Genomic DNA, 16,168 nt, shown 5'->3' with positions numbered 1-16,168 from the left:
CTTTAATAACTTATATAGAAAACTATTTAAGAAATGTTTTAAATACTAATCGATTCGGACAAATGTTTTGAAATAGAACAGGCAACTATTTCTAACGATACTCACACACACACAAACACCACATACACACCCACACCCACAGACACAAACACAAACATACATACATATATTATCTATATATAGAGCTTATAATATGCATAGATTAGCGAATTACCTGTTGGAAAACCCTTCAGTTTGTGCTGTTAAGCCTATCTAAGCGTTAGTCAAACCTATCTAAAACTTAGACTAGATGACTAGTCCCCAACACTATTCGAATTTTACTCCCCTACCACCAGCAGCAAAACAACCCCCTCATTCGGTTTCGTTTGCCAAATGTCACGCTTGCTGTTCCCAATTCCCAGTGCTCATCCCATCCCATTCATCATACACGATCCCTACTTGAGAATATATTTCGATATAAGAAAGGCAACTCTAACACTTAAATAGCTTAGTGCAGTTCTAGATCAATTTTGAAACCGAAACTCAAGCCATAAGCTTAGAGCTGTTTAAATGTGTATATCTTAAGCGAAAACCAATCCAAAGGAATTCTAAACAAAGGAACCGATAGTAAGGTTTGTTGTGTTACAACTTTTTTGTTTTCTTTTTGTTTTTGGTTTAGCCCATCGATCTACTTGTTGCTCTAACCTAATGCTAAACTAAAGAACACTAACCAAGACAGTTGCAGTTGCAGGTCCAAATCTCAGTCACTCTATTCAGAGTAGCCAGCAAGAATATTCAGTAGTGATGTTAACACTAACAGCAGGCACCAATAGATCGTTTCGTAGCGACTAACTTACTTAGCAGCAAAAAGCTGACGATGACGTAACTGTACTCACAACTTATCCCCGGAACTTATCGCTATCGCAATCGAAAACGCTATGGCTAATGCTATCGATAACATCGATAGCTCTCGTATTGTAATTAGCGCACTAAGGCATACACGCGCACACAGATACACACCTCCAGACACGCACTCGCACACACACACACAACACACACACACACATATACTCAACACATGCGTTCTTCAACGAAAAACTAACTATACGGATACTATATCTACTTATCTACTACATGTAGTTAGCCACAAAACAAACACAAAACTGAAATTCAAGGAACAAATACTCAAAAATGGGTTCAATATAACAAAACAAAACAAAACAAACAACAAGAACAACTAAATGGGTCACAGCCAGCTAAGCAGTCCAACTAAATCTAATAAGACAAACAACAACAAAAAACAAAAACAAAAGCAACAAAACAAAACAAAACAAAACAAAAAACGACAAGCACAACACTTAAGTAATACAAATAGTTACAAAATACAACTAGACGGAGAAGTAGAAGCAAGCAGTAGGGAAGTAGGGAAGCAGACAAGGAGACAAGGCCAAAGAAGATGAACTTACTCTATAAGGAAACGAATTTTTTGATTTACTTTATTGGTATTTATTGGGTTTCTTTGTTGTTGAATGCCAATGTTTAAATGCAAAAAGAAACCATTTACCATTTCAATTGAATTACACACGCCAGGGACCACAAAAAACGTTTTTTTTTTGTTTTGCCTTCTCTTTTTTATAAAAACGTGAAGTACTCGTAATGTGTAGACACAAAAAGGACAAAAATCGAGCAAATTTTAATGATAATAATAAAAAGCCACATATAAAAACTGTTTATAGGAGAATGGGGGGGAAAATGTCCACTTAGGGATATTTCCAGAGAGAGACTATAAATAGCCCCAAATGCCACCACATAGCTATACCAAAACGTACCCCCGATTCGACCCGATTCGACCCGATTCGACCCGACCGCCCCGTCCACATCCAGGGCCCATTTCCACCTAGCTTATTTCGTACAACTAACTCACTCTCAGTTCAATTGTTGCCAACCAACGAAACTCTGTGAGTCAATTATGTAAATGGTACAGTTTTAATGATTGTTTTTAACGTGCCCCCGACCCCCCCCACCATACGATTATACTAGCTAAAGATGGAGGAGTAGGAGGAAAAGCAGAAGGATAAGTGAACCCAACCAATTATGTATTACTCTCTGTATTATATTAAATTATTCGTAAAATACCGCGAGTTGTTGTCGTTGTTGATTTTAAATTTTAAATTGCTCGTCTTTAAGTTACCGATATTTTTGTACATTAGTTTAAGGTAGCGCATAAAGAGTCCCCCCACACGAGTCTAGAGTCTAACAATTCCTACATAATTGTATAAATACGAGTACATACATATATATATTTTTTTTTTCTCCTAATTGCTAATTTCGCAATGTTGACAGATACTAAACAGCATGTACTTATAGTGAAATTTATATGCAAAAAACAAAAAAAAAAGGGATACATAAATTAAACAAAACTAAAAAGGAATACCTAAACCAAACAAAGAAACAAACAAGCGAATAAGCACATGTTAAAAGAGCCGCAAAGAAATGAAGAACAAATGGGGAAAATACAGAAAAACTAACTGCGAACTTGCCTTCGGTTGCGAGTTAATTTTTAGTGTGCCAAATCTACATCATATCAACTTGTATTCACCATAAGGTATGATGTTGCTAAAAAAGAATTAATACGACCCTAGATACGAACATTAAAATCAAGAGAAACCAACAGAAACCGATGCAAGAGACGTGCTCGTAATACCCAATGCAACCAAGGTGAAAATATGAAAGAAAAGAACAAACATACAAACGTATTTAAATAAAAGAAAGAGAGAAAACCAAAAACAAAACAAAAAAACATGACAAAGAAATGCCACAATCTATTTGCTTATTGAATGGGGAAACACGAAGATGGCCATCTTTTTAAGATATATTATTTCTCAGTGGGAACACTGTCTCCGATTTCGATACTCATGCTTCCGGTTAACCGTAAGTGGCACCGTTTGTGGTGCCATCTGCTGGCAGGCACTGGGCAACCGACCTGCGCCTTTCTTTTGGAAAATCAGTTACACAAGGCGGGGGTGGCTTCAGCTAACGGTGCTGCGGCCACACTTATTGGGGAGGTCTGGCAACGCTCTGTCAATAAGCTTTTTATCATCCCCCAGCGATGCTGCCACTGCCACTGACTGCTTCTGCTGCTGCCTGCCGCCTCTCTGCCACGGACTCCTACTTCTACTTCTGCTGCTGCTGCTCTGAGCAGAAATTCTTGAACGCCACAGCACACGGGACACGGACGCGGCAACGACAACAGCAACGGCAACGGCATCGGCATCGGCATCGGCTGGCCCCAGGCATAACAGCAAAAAAAAAAAAACAGCACAAATAGTTTACATTTGTTTGCTTTTGTTCGTTGGTTTTTTGTGATTGTTTTTTGTTTTGTTTTTTGTTTTTCTGTAGTTTTTGTGTGGTGTGTGGTGGTGTCTGTCAGTGTCCGTGCCATGTGCCCGTCGTATATTTATAAAACAATCGCTAAACCTGTCCGCACAATTGTCTCAATTAAAGACAAGTTACAATTCGGATTCCAATTCAAATTCCTAATGCCATTCTAATTACGCTGGCAATTCCGATTCCATCTTTGTGTCATGTAGCGGGAATTTGTTTGCTCTCCAGCAAGTGTGTCTGTGTGTGTGAGTGTGTGGTGGGTGTGTAGTTTGTTGTGTGTGTGTGTGTCTGTGTTTGTACCTAAGGCCATCCGCTTGCCAAGGAGCGAAAGGGGTAGGCCAGAGGAATCACCATCGGTATCGGTAAGTCAAATATCATCGCACAATTCCAGAACCAAAACCAAAACCAGAGCCAGAACAGACCCAAAATGTATTTGTTTACATTTTCCCGACATGCGTGTGGGCTGTTTGTTGGTGGGCAGGGCGGGGAGAGGGTTAAAAGCTTTTTCTGGATTGAAATCAGAGCAGCACCAAATCCAAAGAAACCAAAAATGTACTCGTACGAGCTGAAATTGGTTCTGCATAGTTTGTTTGTTTATTTAATTCGAAAATTGTGCATTCGGCATCGTATTCGCACTTACGTACATATATTGTTGTTTAGTTTTGGGTGCCCCTCTTTTGGGGCTTCCACGATGATGATTGTCCGCGTGAATTCCCCCTCTATGGTGATTATTCTGCACAATTGTTCGGATCTGGCTTGGATCAGGGGTCGCACACAAAATGCATATTTATAGGTGGGGTTGGGCCTTGGCTCCCCTACCCATCCCCATCCCCATTCCCATTTCTAATTATTATGTAAAATTTGTTCGCTCTGCTCTGCTCTTCTCTGTTCGGTTCTGTTCTCTGGCCTGATTTTCGGGGCAGGGCTGGGTCTTGGTGCCACCTGGAAGAGGGATTCACCAGCTATTGTCGCTGACTGTAGCGATGTGCGTGGCTTTTGTCTGATTTATGCCCCAAAAGAATCAAATTATTGTTCGTATTTGCCCCGTGCTATGGGACCGACCCAAGTCCTCGTCCTCCCCTTCCGCATCTCGTTTTCTATTTTATTTCTCTATTTTCATTCGCCTGCCTCGACATTTCATTTCATTATGTAGTCAGCTTTCTTTTTATTCTGTTCTCCCTTTTTCTCCACAGCATGAACTAGTTTCGGGTCGGTTGGTGTTGCTGTTGCTGTTGGTGGTGGGTTGCCCGAGAAGTTTCGCGGTGTGTGGAGTGGGCGAGTGGGCTGGCTCTCCTTCGATATCTTATATCGTCATCTCCGGTTCCGCTGGGTTCTTGCCAACGGGATCCACAGGAAGGGGGTGGCTGGGGGGTGGGGTTTTGTCCACAGTCATTTGAGGCAAAGGTTTATCAACTCTTGAAGGATCTCTCGAGCCAAGGACAAGGGTTGGCTGGTTGGCTGGTTGCCTGGTTGGAGCACCCCTCGCACAGTTTGCCCAGCTGTTGCATAAATTTTCGCATTTAGCTGCTTGTCTTCTCTATGTGTGTGTGTGTGTGTGTGTGAGTGAGGCATATGTGTTCGTGTGTATGGGTGTTTTTTTGTGGACTTCGTGAGCGTTTTATGCAGCTCAAGGAATTTCGTTGCTCGTTCAAGGCATGACAAGGCAAAAGCCTTCTTTTCTTGTTCTTTTCTTGCTCCTCAATACACTCCCTTTGTGGTCATACACAATTTAACTTTACTCACCACCAAATTGAGTCCTATCCATAAGCTTCCTCTGGCCATTAATTGGGCCAGATCCTGACCCATTTCGGTCGGGTGTGTCTTTCTTGACATTGATTGATGGGGAAAAAAGTCTTTCCTAGTTTTTGGGAATTTATTTTTGGGAAATAAATACAAATTAAATTTCAATTTTATCATGAAATTAAATTTAAAATTGTAGAAATTTACTGCAGCCTGAATTAAATTTTTTAAAACTATAGCAAAAGTTTTCTGAAGAATTAATTTAAATAAAAACGATTTAAAGACTGAACTTTATTTAGATTGCAATAAAATTGAAGCGTGAAATGAGATCTTTGAGATCATAGAAAAGTATCACCCACAGGCGGAAACTATACCTTATATAATAAATTCCAAGCGTATACAGAAGTCGCCTTTGCTGACAAAATTGTGGGGTGAAATGTTGCCTACTCGGCATTCCATCGCCTTTCACTTGGGGCTCAAGTGCGGCCCTTGTTTCCGCTGCTGTCACTGCTGTGTTGGGTTGTTCGGGGTTACAAGACAGGCCGCAACAGTCTCAGGCCCAGGAGGCCCAGGGCCAGGCCCGCAGAAGTTCGAAAGAGCACATGGAAATGGCTGTCGATGGGGCCTAGTCTTTGCGCATTTGTTTCGTTGTCATAACAAAAACACCAGAAACAGAAACCGAAATTGAAATTGATTCCCGTTCGGTTCGAAGCTTTCGCTTAGACAGACAGACCGACAGACAGACAGACAGACAGACAGGTCGACGGTCGAACAGAAGGAGCCGCCGGGGTGGGTATAGGAGCGGGATAATTGGCTTCATTAATGCGAACATAGTCATTTGAATTATTTTTACATATTGGATTCAATAAACCCAATATAATACAGCATATCCGTGTTCCGCTTTCAGTAATGCAAAGACGGCGTTATGGCACTACAAGGCTGGCGCTTTTTCGGTGTCTCGGCGACCATCATCATCTACATAGGCGGCGTCCTATTCCTCTCCATGAACAACATACCCGGGTCGCATCCGAAACGGCCGCGCATCGAGCGCTTTGCCGAGGTAAGTCTGCTGTTCACCCTCCCCCTGGAGACTGAGTACAAACATTCATTTCATCCATCTGACGACCTACAGTTTCCCAGCTTTCATAGTCCTCGGTTCCCCATGCCCAGCCGCAAGATGACCATTCGCTGGTGTCGCGACCTCAAGTACATGAATCGAGATCTTCCAAACTACACAGACTACAGGGCCGACTTCTACAGTGAGTAGCAATCCGTTCCCAATGCCAATATTCCCGCATTCATCCCCATCCCTTACATTCCATTCAGCAGCACTGCCCAGCGATGTGAGTACCAGCCTGCAGGCCGCCTCGCCCACGCTGACGGCCTTGGCCAGTTTCCCAGGCAGTGGCAACACCTGGCTAAGGTATCTGCTGCAGCAGGCTACGGGAGTGCTGACGGGCAGCATCTACAAAGACTACGGACTGCTCAAGACGGGCTTCCCCGCGGAGAACGTGTGCAACAGCTCAGTATTATTGGTGAAGACGCACGAATGGGGCGGCAAGGCCTGGGCCCCATTCGCCAAAGCAATCCTCCTGGTGCGGGATCCCGAGAAGGCGATCATAGCCGAGTTCAATCGCCAGAGCGGAGGACACATCGGCTTCGCCTCACCTGATCGCTACAAGCGCACAAAGGGTAAATGTACGTCATAAAATTCACGAAATCCTATACAATTTTCATTAATTTTCTTTCGTTTCTTTCCGTTTCACAGATTGGCAGCAATTCGTGAGCAATAAGCTCAAGGGCTGGGAGCTAATGAATCTCAGCTGGGCGCGCAATTTTACGGGCAGTATTAAAGTCGTATTCTACGACGACCTAGTGCACCACACGGAGCGCGAGCTGCGGGCCATCCTCGACTTCCTGCAGTTCCCCATCGACGAGACACTGTTGCGGTGCGCCATTCTGCGCAAGGAAGGGATCTTCAGGCGAAAGAAACGCCTGCTCTCCTTCGATCCTTACACAGAGGCGATGCGGGCCGAGGTTCAGGCCCGGAAACGCATCGTCTACGGCCTGCTAGGCCGAAAGGAGCACTAGATTATTAGAACTAAAGCTATGTGATTATCATCTTTTGGATGATTCTAAGAGAAGATTTTGTGCAACGAGATAAGCAAATCAAAGCAATGCAAATCGTACCACCAAATGACGCACAGACCAACCGGAATTGGAGCACAAATCCCACACACGCCGCCTAACTGCCTAACTGCATACATAGGCGACTGCAATGCACATCACATCACATCACAAAATAATAACACTTGACATAGGACCATAGATCTCACTGGAATCTGGAATAGCTAGAATACTAAGTAGGCTTACGCTACCCACCCCCACCCCACAAGCAAGTCTTCCCAAAGATCGAACCTTCCCCGCTCCTCGCACATCGTTTCCAATCGTTTGCTGCCAGCTTAGCGCATTAGTTCAAATTTTTGTTAAATGTTTTTAGATATATGCAATTAACTTAGGTTCAATATGTACGTATTTTGTAGGCTATAGAAAATGATCGGATCGGATCGAGAGGATCGTTGGATCAGATCAGATTAGATCAGCTTGCGTATGCAACAAGGTGTTATGATTCCTGAACGAATTTATGAAATTCATTATAGGCCATGTTGTGCTTCATTGATTGCTCATCACCCAGACCCAACACCCACCACCCACCACCCACCACCAGCCACCCAATTCGTAATTACATACATACATTCTCATCTCCGGTGTGCATTACACATTGCCACTGGGGGCGGGGGGTACTCTTGGTCATGCTGAACTCCCGTACTAGACTATCCTTGTAAAAAGTTTTATACACGATTCTACAAATAACTTGTGAAATATGAACGATTTCGAATGTATTAGATAATTGTACAAAAAAACCAAAAAAAAAAAACAAAAACAAAAAACAAACGCGAAAAAAAAACGAACAGAAAATGAAATGAAAACAATGAACATGAAAGTGAACTCAGAAAATGAAATTTAATTGTGTGTTTCTTGGATTTTTTGGGCTAGGTGGTTAAGAACTTTTGGAAAAGCTTCAATAATATTAGCAAAAAGTTTCTTGAAGCTCAAAGTTCGTGGGCTTTTTGGTGCTTTTCAACATTTTTTTGCCAAGCCAAAGCTAAAGAAAGCTTCAAAGCATCCTGCTCTATCTCACAGGATTTTTAGCATATGCCAGACATAGATGGCGCTATCTCAAATGACATACCCCAGATATAGCTGTCTCAATCTCACAGGACTGTGACCATACGCCAGATATAGATGGCGGCATAGGCGCAAAATTTAAAACTCTGATACTCTGATAACTATTTTAGCTGTGTGAAATGGCAAAAATTATGCTTGGAAAAGATATATATTTCAAGTTATAGTTTCCGATATATTTACACATATACATTTTTTATTTGAACTGATTTCAGTCTGAAACAGTCACAAAAATATTTGATATTTAAGCATGATTGATATATTTATAAGCTTATAGCTATATCTTTGATTAACCAGGCTGACACTTTGCATCCGGTCCAATTGTGGCGAAGAACCTGAAAGTCGTTTCTTTTCACTAAACTTATTCTTGCTATCAATCATGCAACACAAAACGTACACTGACATACGAATATATTGTTTTCAAGATCCAATAATCCTTTAGAGATTCTCCAGCACATCCATTGGGTGCTAAGTACATTTTTAAAATTTATAAAAATGAAAAAAAAAAAAAAATTGAGAGAAAAATATTTATACAATAGGAACATAAATATGTACATATGCAATATTAATATGTAAATGTCAAGATTATTAGAATTATGCTGAGGTTTCATTTGAGCTTCCGAATCTACTCTGGAGCAACATTCTTCGGATGAGGCACCCTGTTCGGTTCGTTGGATAACACCCTTTAAGAGATTTGCAATGTTGCATGCTTTTAACAGTTACAATACAGTGCAACAACTAGGCCTCATCCATTCCACTTCAAACTGACACAACTCCTCCACTCCCTGGCAGCTGGCAGTACCTGCAACATATCCCCGATGCCAACGCCAACGCCAGCCCCACCTACCACATTGTATTCGAATTTCCGCCCACTCGCACACCCACAACGACATGTACGCCCATTTTTGTTTTGGCATTGTTGGCCGTGTTGCCGTTTTGTGCCTTTTGTTTGAGCCCCTCTGTGCCCCTCTCTGACCCTCTCCCAAGCACCCTGTCCCCTCGCTGCCACGTTGCCTGTCCAAAAAATAAGGAGAAAAAAAAGGTAAAATAAAAATACAACAAAAATTGTGCCATATGCCGGACGCGGGGCATTGCGATGCTCACTCGCTCGCTCGCTCTCAGGATGCGGCTGGGCCATGGGCTGGCGGGGTGGTTGGGTCCGGATATGGGCATGGAAGTGGAACTGGGCCTCCTGCCGGCCCCCCCCAGTGGCGCAGTGCGCAGTCGCCTGGCCGCATTCTGAGGCCGCCACACTGGCATTGGCTTCGTCAAGTTTGCCGCCGCCGCCAGGTAGAGACACAACGGCTCTGTCCAATTCCAGCTGAACGAAACTGCCGGCGTCGCTGCCAGCACAGCGACAGCGACCAATCGGAGGCGAGTGGCTGGCATTACATAAAGGACGTGGCTGCCATTTTGCAGGGGTGGATGGCGTGGGCCACGCCCACGCTGATAAATAATGAAAACATGTCGTCCGCCCCATTGAAAATAAACTCCGAAGTTAGCGAAACTCATCATAGAATTCTTTATCACAACACCACGCGCGCTTGTCTAGTTGTGAAATCTGTTCGCTTGCGTTTAGTTTCGACCAAAGTTGAATGCGTTGAATGCGCTGAGTGCGGGCCGTAGCGGCAACGAGATAGCGAGACAACGAGACAAATAGCGACAAAAAAAGGATATACCCGATATTAAAGTACACCCGGCCAAGGATACATCTCAAAACAGCGACACGAGCAAAAACGCATCCATCGAACAGCTGAGCCCAAGATCCAGGAGCTCATTGGAGCGACGGCTTGACACAATCCTCCTCACCGACAGACCGACAGACACACACAGAGACATACACCCAGAGACTGGCACAAGCGAAAGCGGAAGCAAGCTTTTGAGAACGGTACCGGTACGAAACAAGAAGCTCCGCTTGGCTCTTTGGCCCAGAGCTTGGCTTGGGCTTACCCCACGAACGCAGCCAAAGGAGCAAGAGACGCTCTCTTAGCGTAACGCAACGTCACGCAACGCAACGATAAGCGCCAAACGTGTAACGGCAAACGTCGAACGTCGAACGTGAAACGGTAAACAGCTCCCCAAATGTGTGTGTGATGTGCACTCGTTGACCGCTCAACCGCTTAACCGATTCGATTCACCCTTGCCCGCTGGTTGTCCCGTCTGCCCATCTGCCTGCCTGGTCTGGCGGTGCTAATCCAATTACAGTTCCGTGAGACCCACAAACAAATTCCGAACCAAACCGAACCGAACCGCTAACTGAATTTACCGTTGCGCGTGTTTTTTGGCACCGACGGCAAACGTGTGGGTCCTACCCGTGGGTCCTACCGACAGCGGAACGACGCATTGTATGCAACATTTTTTTCCTGTGCTTTTTTTCTCAGTTTCAATCCGCGTCACACGAAAGCAGAGAAACTACCGCCCAAAAAGAAAAGCCAACAAAAGCTAAGCTAAAAATTCTCGAGTGCAGTGCTGAAGAATCCAGAGAATCGAATAAGAATAAAAGAATAAAAATCAAATAATAAAGAAAATCGAGCGCTGAGAGAGGGAGCGCGTAGAGAGATTTTGTGCATTCGATATAGTTGATCCTGCATGCAGGACACGCGCTAAAATCGTCCAAGTAAGTGCTTCAAGATTTACTCGCCAACAACATTCGACGCCTCAAGGGCGTTCAAGCTGGAGGAGGATTTCGTCGGCGGCTGCATGACAATGTCGATGTACTCGACAACGGATAAAATGAAAATGTCAGCGCCCAGTTGTTTTCCAGGACGCTACAGTCCCTCCTATCGAAGTTCGGAGCAAATGCGGCGCTGCATGCCAAATCCATCTGTAAGTATACCCGCTGCCACCAGCCACCACCCACCAGCCCCCGCCCCTCCTTCATTAAGGGTTTTTGTGGCCCTCCCATTATACCGGAGGAGCTATCCACGATGATCAGAGGGTTTCGATAGAGAGTTTAGTTGAACAGGACCATTTTTTTGCTATTGTGCTTATGATCCATGAATTTAAATATTCATATTAGTCCAAGTCTTTCAATGCAATTTCCAATTCACCTGAATGCTGCAAAAAATGAACATGAACATTGTACATATCTAAATTTTGGCTTGGTCAAACTTCTCCTTGAGATTTGCATATTTAATCAGTTTTTGTATACCCCTTAGTCATTACTTCAAAATCTCTATTTGGAAAAGCTATTTTCTCCATATTTTCTTTCAAAGTATTTTTCGTAAATTTTAAGCTTCTTACTTGAAAAAAAAACTAAATCTAATCTGATTCCAAAGTCGCTTCCAAAAAAGTTAAAAAATTCGCTTAGGAACAATTGTATGCCCAATTAGAGTCCGATGGACTCCAGTTCGAATCCATCAGTCACATAAGAAGATGACTCGGAAGTGACTTGGCAGCCTTAAAGCTAAATCTATCCAAAGTCCAATAAGAAATCGAACTGAACCCATTCTGAATCCTCTCAAATACAAAATTCAGATAATTTTGAATGTCTAATGTAGCTGGATCCTTGATACTTTAATAAGTATATCGAAAACGAAGCAAGTCCAAGCATTTGTTGAACTAAGAATTAAAACCAACAACGATTATTTGAATATGTTTTCGTTAGTCTACAATTTGTTGTTTGCAATGATTAATATTCGATTTTTATATTCTGGGTTTATTAAAAATGATGCACTATAAATTTCTTGCTACACAAAAGCAATACGCACTAGCCATTACTGGGTCATATTTGATTGATAAGCAGATTGATTTTACACTCAAAATTGATGAAGAATTTTAAATCCGTTTCCTACAATGTTTATGGAAATAAGTTCTTAAAAATTGGCTTTAGACGCAGAACTCATAGAGCCTGTGGTATTATTCTTTGGATGGTTTAAATAATGACTTTCTTTGTTCCCAATGCCAACCCAGTTAGGGGCACCTGAAACTCAGGAAATTCCATCTACCATCTGCCACCTACATACTCGTACCTACATATGTATATGCGAGTACAATGTCAGGGTCTTTCTGCATGAATGTATTAATAACGAATAATAGGGAGGATTTGGCAGACGTCTCGCAGTTCACCTGACTTTCTGAATCTTTTATGAGGCGTGAGTTAAAAATTTAAAAGGAACACGGGCAGACATTAAATGGTTATTACCGACAGTTCTCAGACAAGTTTATTGATGCCAGGGTCTGGTCACTGACATCAGGAAGCAACACGGCATGGAGCTTTGCGGAAACGGAGAGCGAAACAAAATTCTAACTGACATTGAACTTCACTCGCATTTTCGCTTGGCCATTTCCACTCTACTCTGGCCATTTTCGAACCCCAACGGCAAGGCAACATTTGTCTTAATTATTGCGCAAGAGTCGCAAAAGTTACCGACTTCTCAGCGGCCTCAGCCTAGCCTAGACTTACTGGGCTTATGCGGCCCACAAATGGCGCTGGCTGGTGACTGACTGCAACCTTGAAAAGCGTTTTGTAATTCATTTGCATTAATTATTTATTTACTATTGTATGCGCTGACCAGCGAGACAAATAAAAAAAACAAAACTGTTTAAACACAGAGAGTCAACAAAAATAGAAAATGTTACGCCCGGGCTCACCGAAGTGGGGTTTACACTGGATAGTTAATGGGACATTCTTAAATGTTTGTACACATATAATTAATCTATACTTGGAAGTAATTTCAATACTATGATGTAGAGAACTTACACTTTTAAAAGTAGCAGCCTTTGTCAATATTGCAATGTTCCAAGTTCTGCTTTCATTGTTCTTTGATGTTAAATCAGTTTCCAGATATTTTTCTAGAGCCAAGAAAGAATATAGAAGAAATTATTGAAGATAATAATGTTTTCGAGGAGATCAACACTAGGTATTCTTCCTTAATTTGTTAATGTTTAAAGAGTTTGAGGAAACCTTCTACTCGATATTTTTTTTAGGACATACCAATTGAAAGGTAAATCTTCAACCCTATACATTTTCAATCAGATTTTATAGGAAAACTCTGGAATTGTTTAGGGTTACTCGTCATACCCCTTTCCCCGTTACAAAATGTGCATAAACAAATGAGCTACGGGAATGCAAAGAAAAGAAAGGAAAAAAAAAAAGTGAAAATGTTAAGGAGGGTTGGGCTGGAAGGTGGCAGACATTATAAATGGGGAAATTGCCGAGACCCCAAAGAGGAAGAGCAGGGAAAAGTTGATTGCTTGGCATGAACAGGTGACTGGCAGTACCAGAGCGGTGGGGAGGGGGTGATATCTTTCAACCCCCCTTCCCAACACTCCAATCGCTTCCTGCATCCCTGGCCTTCTTTCCATATTAATCTGACAGAGAAGCACTTTAAATAGGGAGAATAAAAAAAAAAAAGGAAAAAAGTGAGCGGCAGAAGAGGAAATCACTTCAAGTGTATTTGTCTTTAAGAGGCAACAACTACATTTGCTTATCGGATTTACTTGCCCAATTTCCCCCGACCCGTGCTGCTCTTTTTTTTTTGACCTCTTCAGCGCCGCACTGCACCGCACCCCGCCCAGCTCAGCCCCGGCTGATTACAGTTAGCCACTTTTCGGCTTTTTGGAAGCTGGCAGCGGACCGAGGCGAATGATCAAAGCGGCGGATTTATAGGATTTATATGCTACCCTTGGCTGCCTTGGCTGTGGCAGCGCATTAGGCCTGAAAGTTGAATCAAGGCGAGCAAGCAAGCAAGCATCGAAGAGTCCTTCGCTTTGAAAGGACAGTGGGACAGACGCGCTTTTTAGCTGGTTACAAAAACACTTAACGCCTTGCAGTCCATTAAATGGAAATTTGTCGCCGATCCCCTTGGACAGAGACAGACAACAGACAACGTCAGCGGCAGCAGGTGGCGGGTTCTAGTTGGAGTGGGACTGGGAGTGGAATTGGGATTTGGTTGGCTTGTTCTGAGGGTGTGAGACTGATACAGAGGGTGCTAAGGATGAGAATGAGGATACGGATACGGATGAGGTCGAGGGCCCTGGCTGGTGCCCGTTGTCAGATGGCAGATGGCAGACGGCGCCCGCCACTTGAATTGTTTGTCGGCAGCGTTAAATGGACAGCGGCGGTGTTAATTTGATTTAAATATTCATAAACTGCATTTAATGGCCGCGACAAATGTGCTTGAAATTAAAAACCGAAACCAGCGTAAAACAATTGTCAAATTATTGGCAGATCAACAAAAAAATGACTGATGGTGGGTAATGAAGCTGTTGATACGCTGCCAAATAAGTAGTTAATTAAGAACTTAATTGAACAATAGAAAATACATAAACTTTGTTTGCTGACTGAGCCAGGCATTGTCCGATTTTGATTAAACTTCTTAGAACTCTGCCATTAGGTCGGAGATACTTCCTTCCAAATCATAGTACCTACCCTACGCAGGTAAATCCATTGTAATTTTAATTGTTGGCAGCAAAAGCGGATTAACAAGTTCGATTTCTGCTGCTGAGAGATTAAAGAGGAGCCAGGATGAGGCAGGGGAGAAAAATTTTGTATTGAATCACATGCAATTATCTTATTGATAGCTTTATGTATTTATAATGAACTACTATGGATTATGATTGGTGAAATAGGTTGAGCCATTGCTATGTATATACATATAGTATGTACATATGTATAAACGGCCTCTGAATATATTTTAAGTCCACAACAAAATTCCACTCATCAGGAAAATCGGATTAATGAGATTTGAAGTACAATACATTACAATTTTAGCATATTATGTGAAGAGCAGTCTAGACATTTGCGAGCTGAGTTGTAAATTCAAACTACATTTTATTCATAGAATGAGAAGCATATATAAGTTTTACAAACGATTTATGAGGTTTATGATTTATATACTGTTGTTATCGCTAGACCCATGGAGAGGCTACAATTTACTGTGGGGGTAGTTTGACTGTAGTTTAATTAGTGTTTGGCTCTACGTTAAGTGGTATTTGTTCTTTTTATATAAAAGATATTTCAGTTAGAATTTCTACATTTCGTCCTGTTTTTCCATACAAGCTATCGCATTTTTTAGTTTCAATTTCAAAAAGAATATTTCTAAAAGTTTCCACTGGCTACCAATCTGCTACCAAAATAATAAACCTAAGAAGCACTGGATATGTTTTCGATTATACGCTGTCCCACAGACCAAAACTATAACTTCCCATACTTAAACAGATCTTTAATAGAATTAGCAAGTTATTCTCATTAAATTTATTAGTCCACAAATAAGAGATTTGTTCTGGGCATAATAAGGCACATAAAAATATCAGTTCAACAAGTGATAAAATAATTATAATAATTCAGCGTTAGAGAAATTCTTTAAATACTAGAATGGGTAATGGTAATGCCTTCAGGTTGTAATCCAACTTTAATGGTATGCTTCCATCTCCTGAAGTCTCCGTAACCCAACCACCTCATTATAATTCTAATTATATATGTACGTACGTACATTTAGGGATCTCGGATCTCCTGCAACAGTTTCCGCATTCCATTCGGCACAAATAAAACCCTTTAAAGCGTCACAATTCATTTGATTTCAGCTTCAATGTTAAATCCATTCAGTGGCTGGCATCGCTCCAGTGTTGGGAAGTGTGTTTTTGGCAGCGTAAATCGATAAAAATTAAGCATGCAGCAATGCGTATCTATTTACACACATCATAAATATTAAATTCCAGCAAAGATACACAACAACAAAAAATCAAATAATACACATAACATAAACAAAAACCCACTGCCAGAAAGAGACAGATAAAGGGAGGGAGAGGAAAGCCGGTGCTCACGTGTTTGCCTCACGAGAAGAGAACGGCAGAAAAAAAAAAAACAGTTCACTTG

General features: G+C 42.1%; 2 protein-coding genes across 13 annotated transcripts in view; both read left to right on the top strand.

Annotated features, from left to right (window-relative positions):
• Nucleotides 1-3,684: 3,684 nt before the first annotated feature.
• Nucleotides 3,685-7,483, top strand: LOC111080036 (WSCD family member GA21586). 4 transcript variants are annotated; one of them, XM_022375406.2, is made up of 5 exons: nucleotides 3,685-3,725; nucleotides 6,011-6,163; nucleotides 6,236-6,362; nucleotides 6,433-6,801; nucleotides 6,872-7,483. In XM_022375406.2, the coding sequence occupies exons 2-5, from the start codon at nucleotides 6,029-6,031 to the stop codon at nucleotides 7,192-7,194; spliced, it is 954 nt and encodes a 317-aa protein (XP_022231098.2). In that variant the 5' UTR covers nucleotides 3,685-3,725; nucleotides 6,011-6,028; the 3' UTR covers nucleotides 7,195-7,483. The 4 variants fall into 4 exon arrangements, with proteins under 4 accessions (XP_022231098.2, XP_022231099.2, XP_022231097.2 ...); XM_022375407.2 differs by having other exon boundaries at nucleotides 6,430-6,795; XM_022375405.2 differs by having other exon boundaries at nucleotides 6,430-6,801.
• Nucleotides 7,484-9,875: 2,392 nt separating this feature from the next.
• The window catches only part of LOC111077182 (inhibitory POU protein), a 30,627-nt gene continuing 24,334 nt past the window's right edge, over nucleotides 9,876-16,168 (top strand). For 7 of the 9 annotated variants that reach the window (XM_022371350.2, XM_022371349.2, XM_022371348.2 and 4 more), the window contains exon 1: nucleotides 10,519-11,175. In XM_022371350.2, the coding sequence (XP_022227042.1) occupies nucleotides 11,050-11,175 (126 nt within the window). In that variant the 5' untranslated portion in view covers nucleotides 10,519-11,049. Of the gene's footprint in view, nucleotides 10,416-10,518; nucleotides 11,176-16,168 lie in introns of those variants that run through there. The other 2 variants (XM_022371343.2, XM_041592710.1) reach the window with 2 other exon arrangements.

The sequence above is a fragment of the Drosophila obscura genome, unplaced genomic scaffold (genome assembly GCF_018151105.1).
Source record: "Drosophila obscura isolate BZ-5 IFL unplaced genomic scaffold, ASM1815110v1 contig_185, whole genome shotgun sequence".
NCBI classification, from domain to species: Eukaryota; Metazoa; Arthropoda; class Insecta; order Diptera; family Drosophilidae; genus Drosophila; species Drosophila obscura.
This window is presented reverse-complemented; position numbering and strand designations above follow the sequence as displayed.

Coding starts and splice junctions, on each gene's coding strand:
- LOC111080036 (XM_022375405.2), top strand. CDS start 6,029: ATGGCACTACAAGGCTGGCGCTTTTTCGGTGTCTCGGCGACCATCATC. Junction 6,363..6,429: donor CTACAGGGCCGACTTCTACA/GTGAGTAGCAAT, acceptor CATTCCATTCAG/CAGCACTGCCCAGCGATGTG. Junction 6,802..6,871: donor CAAGCGCACAAAGGGTAAAT/GTACGTCATAAA, acceptor TCCGTTTCACAG/ATTGGCAGCAATTCGTGAGC.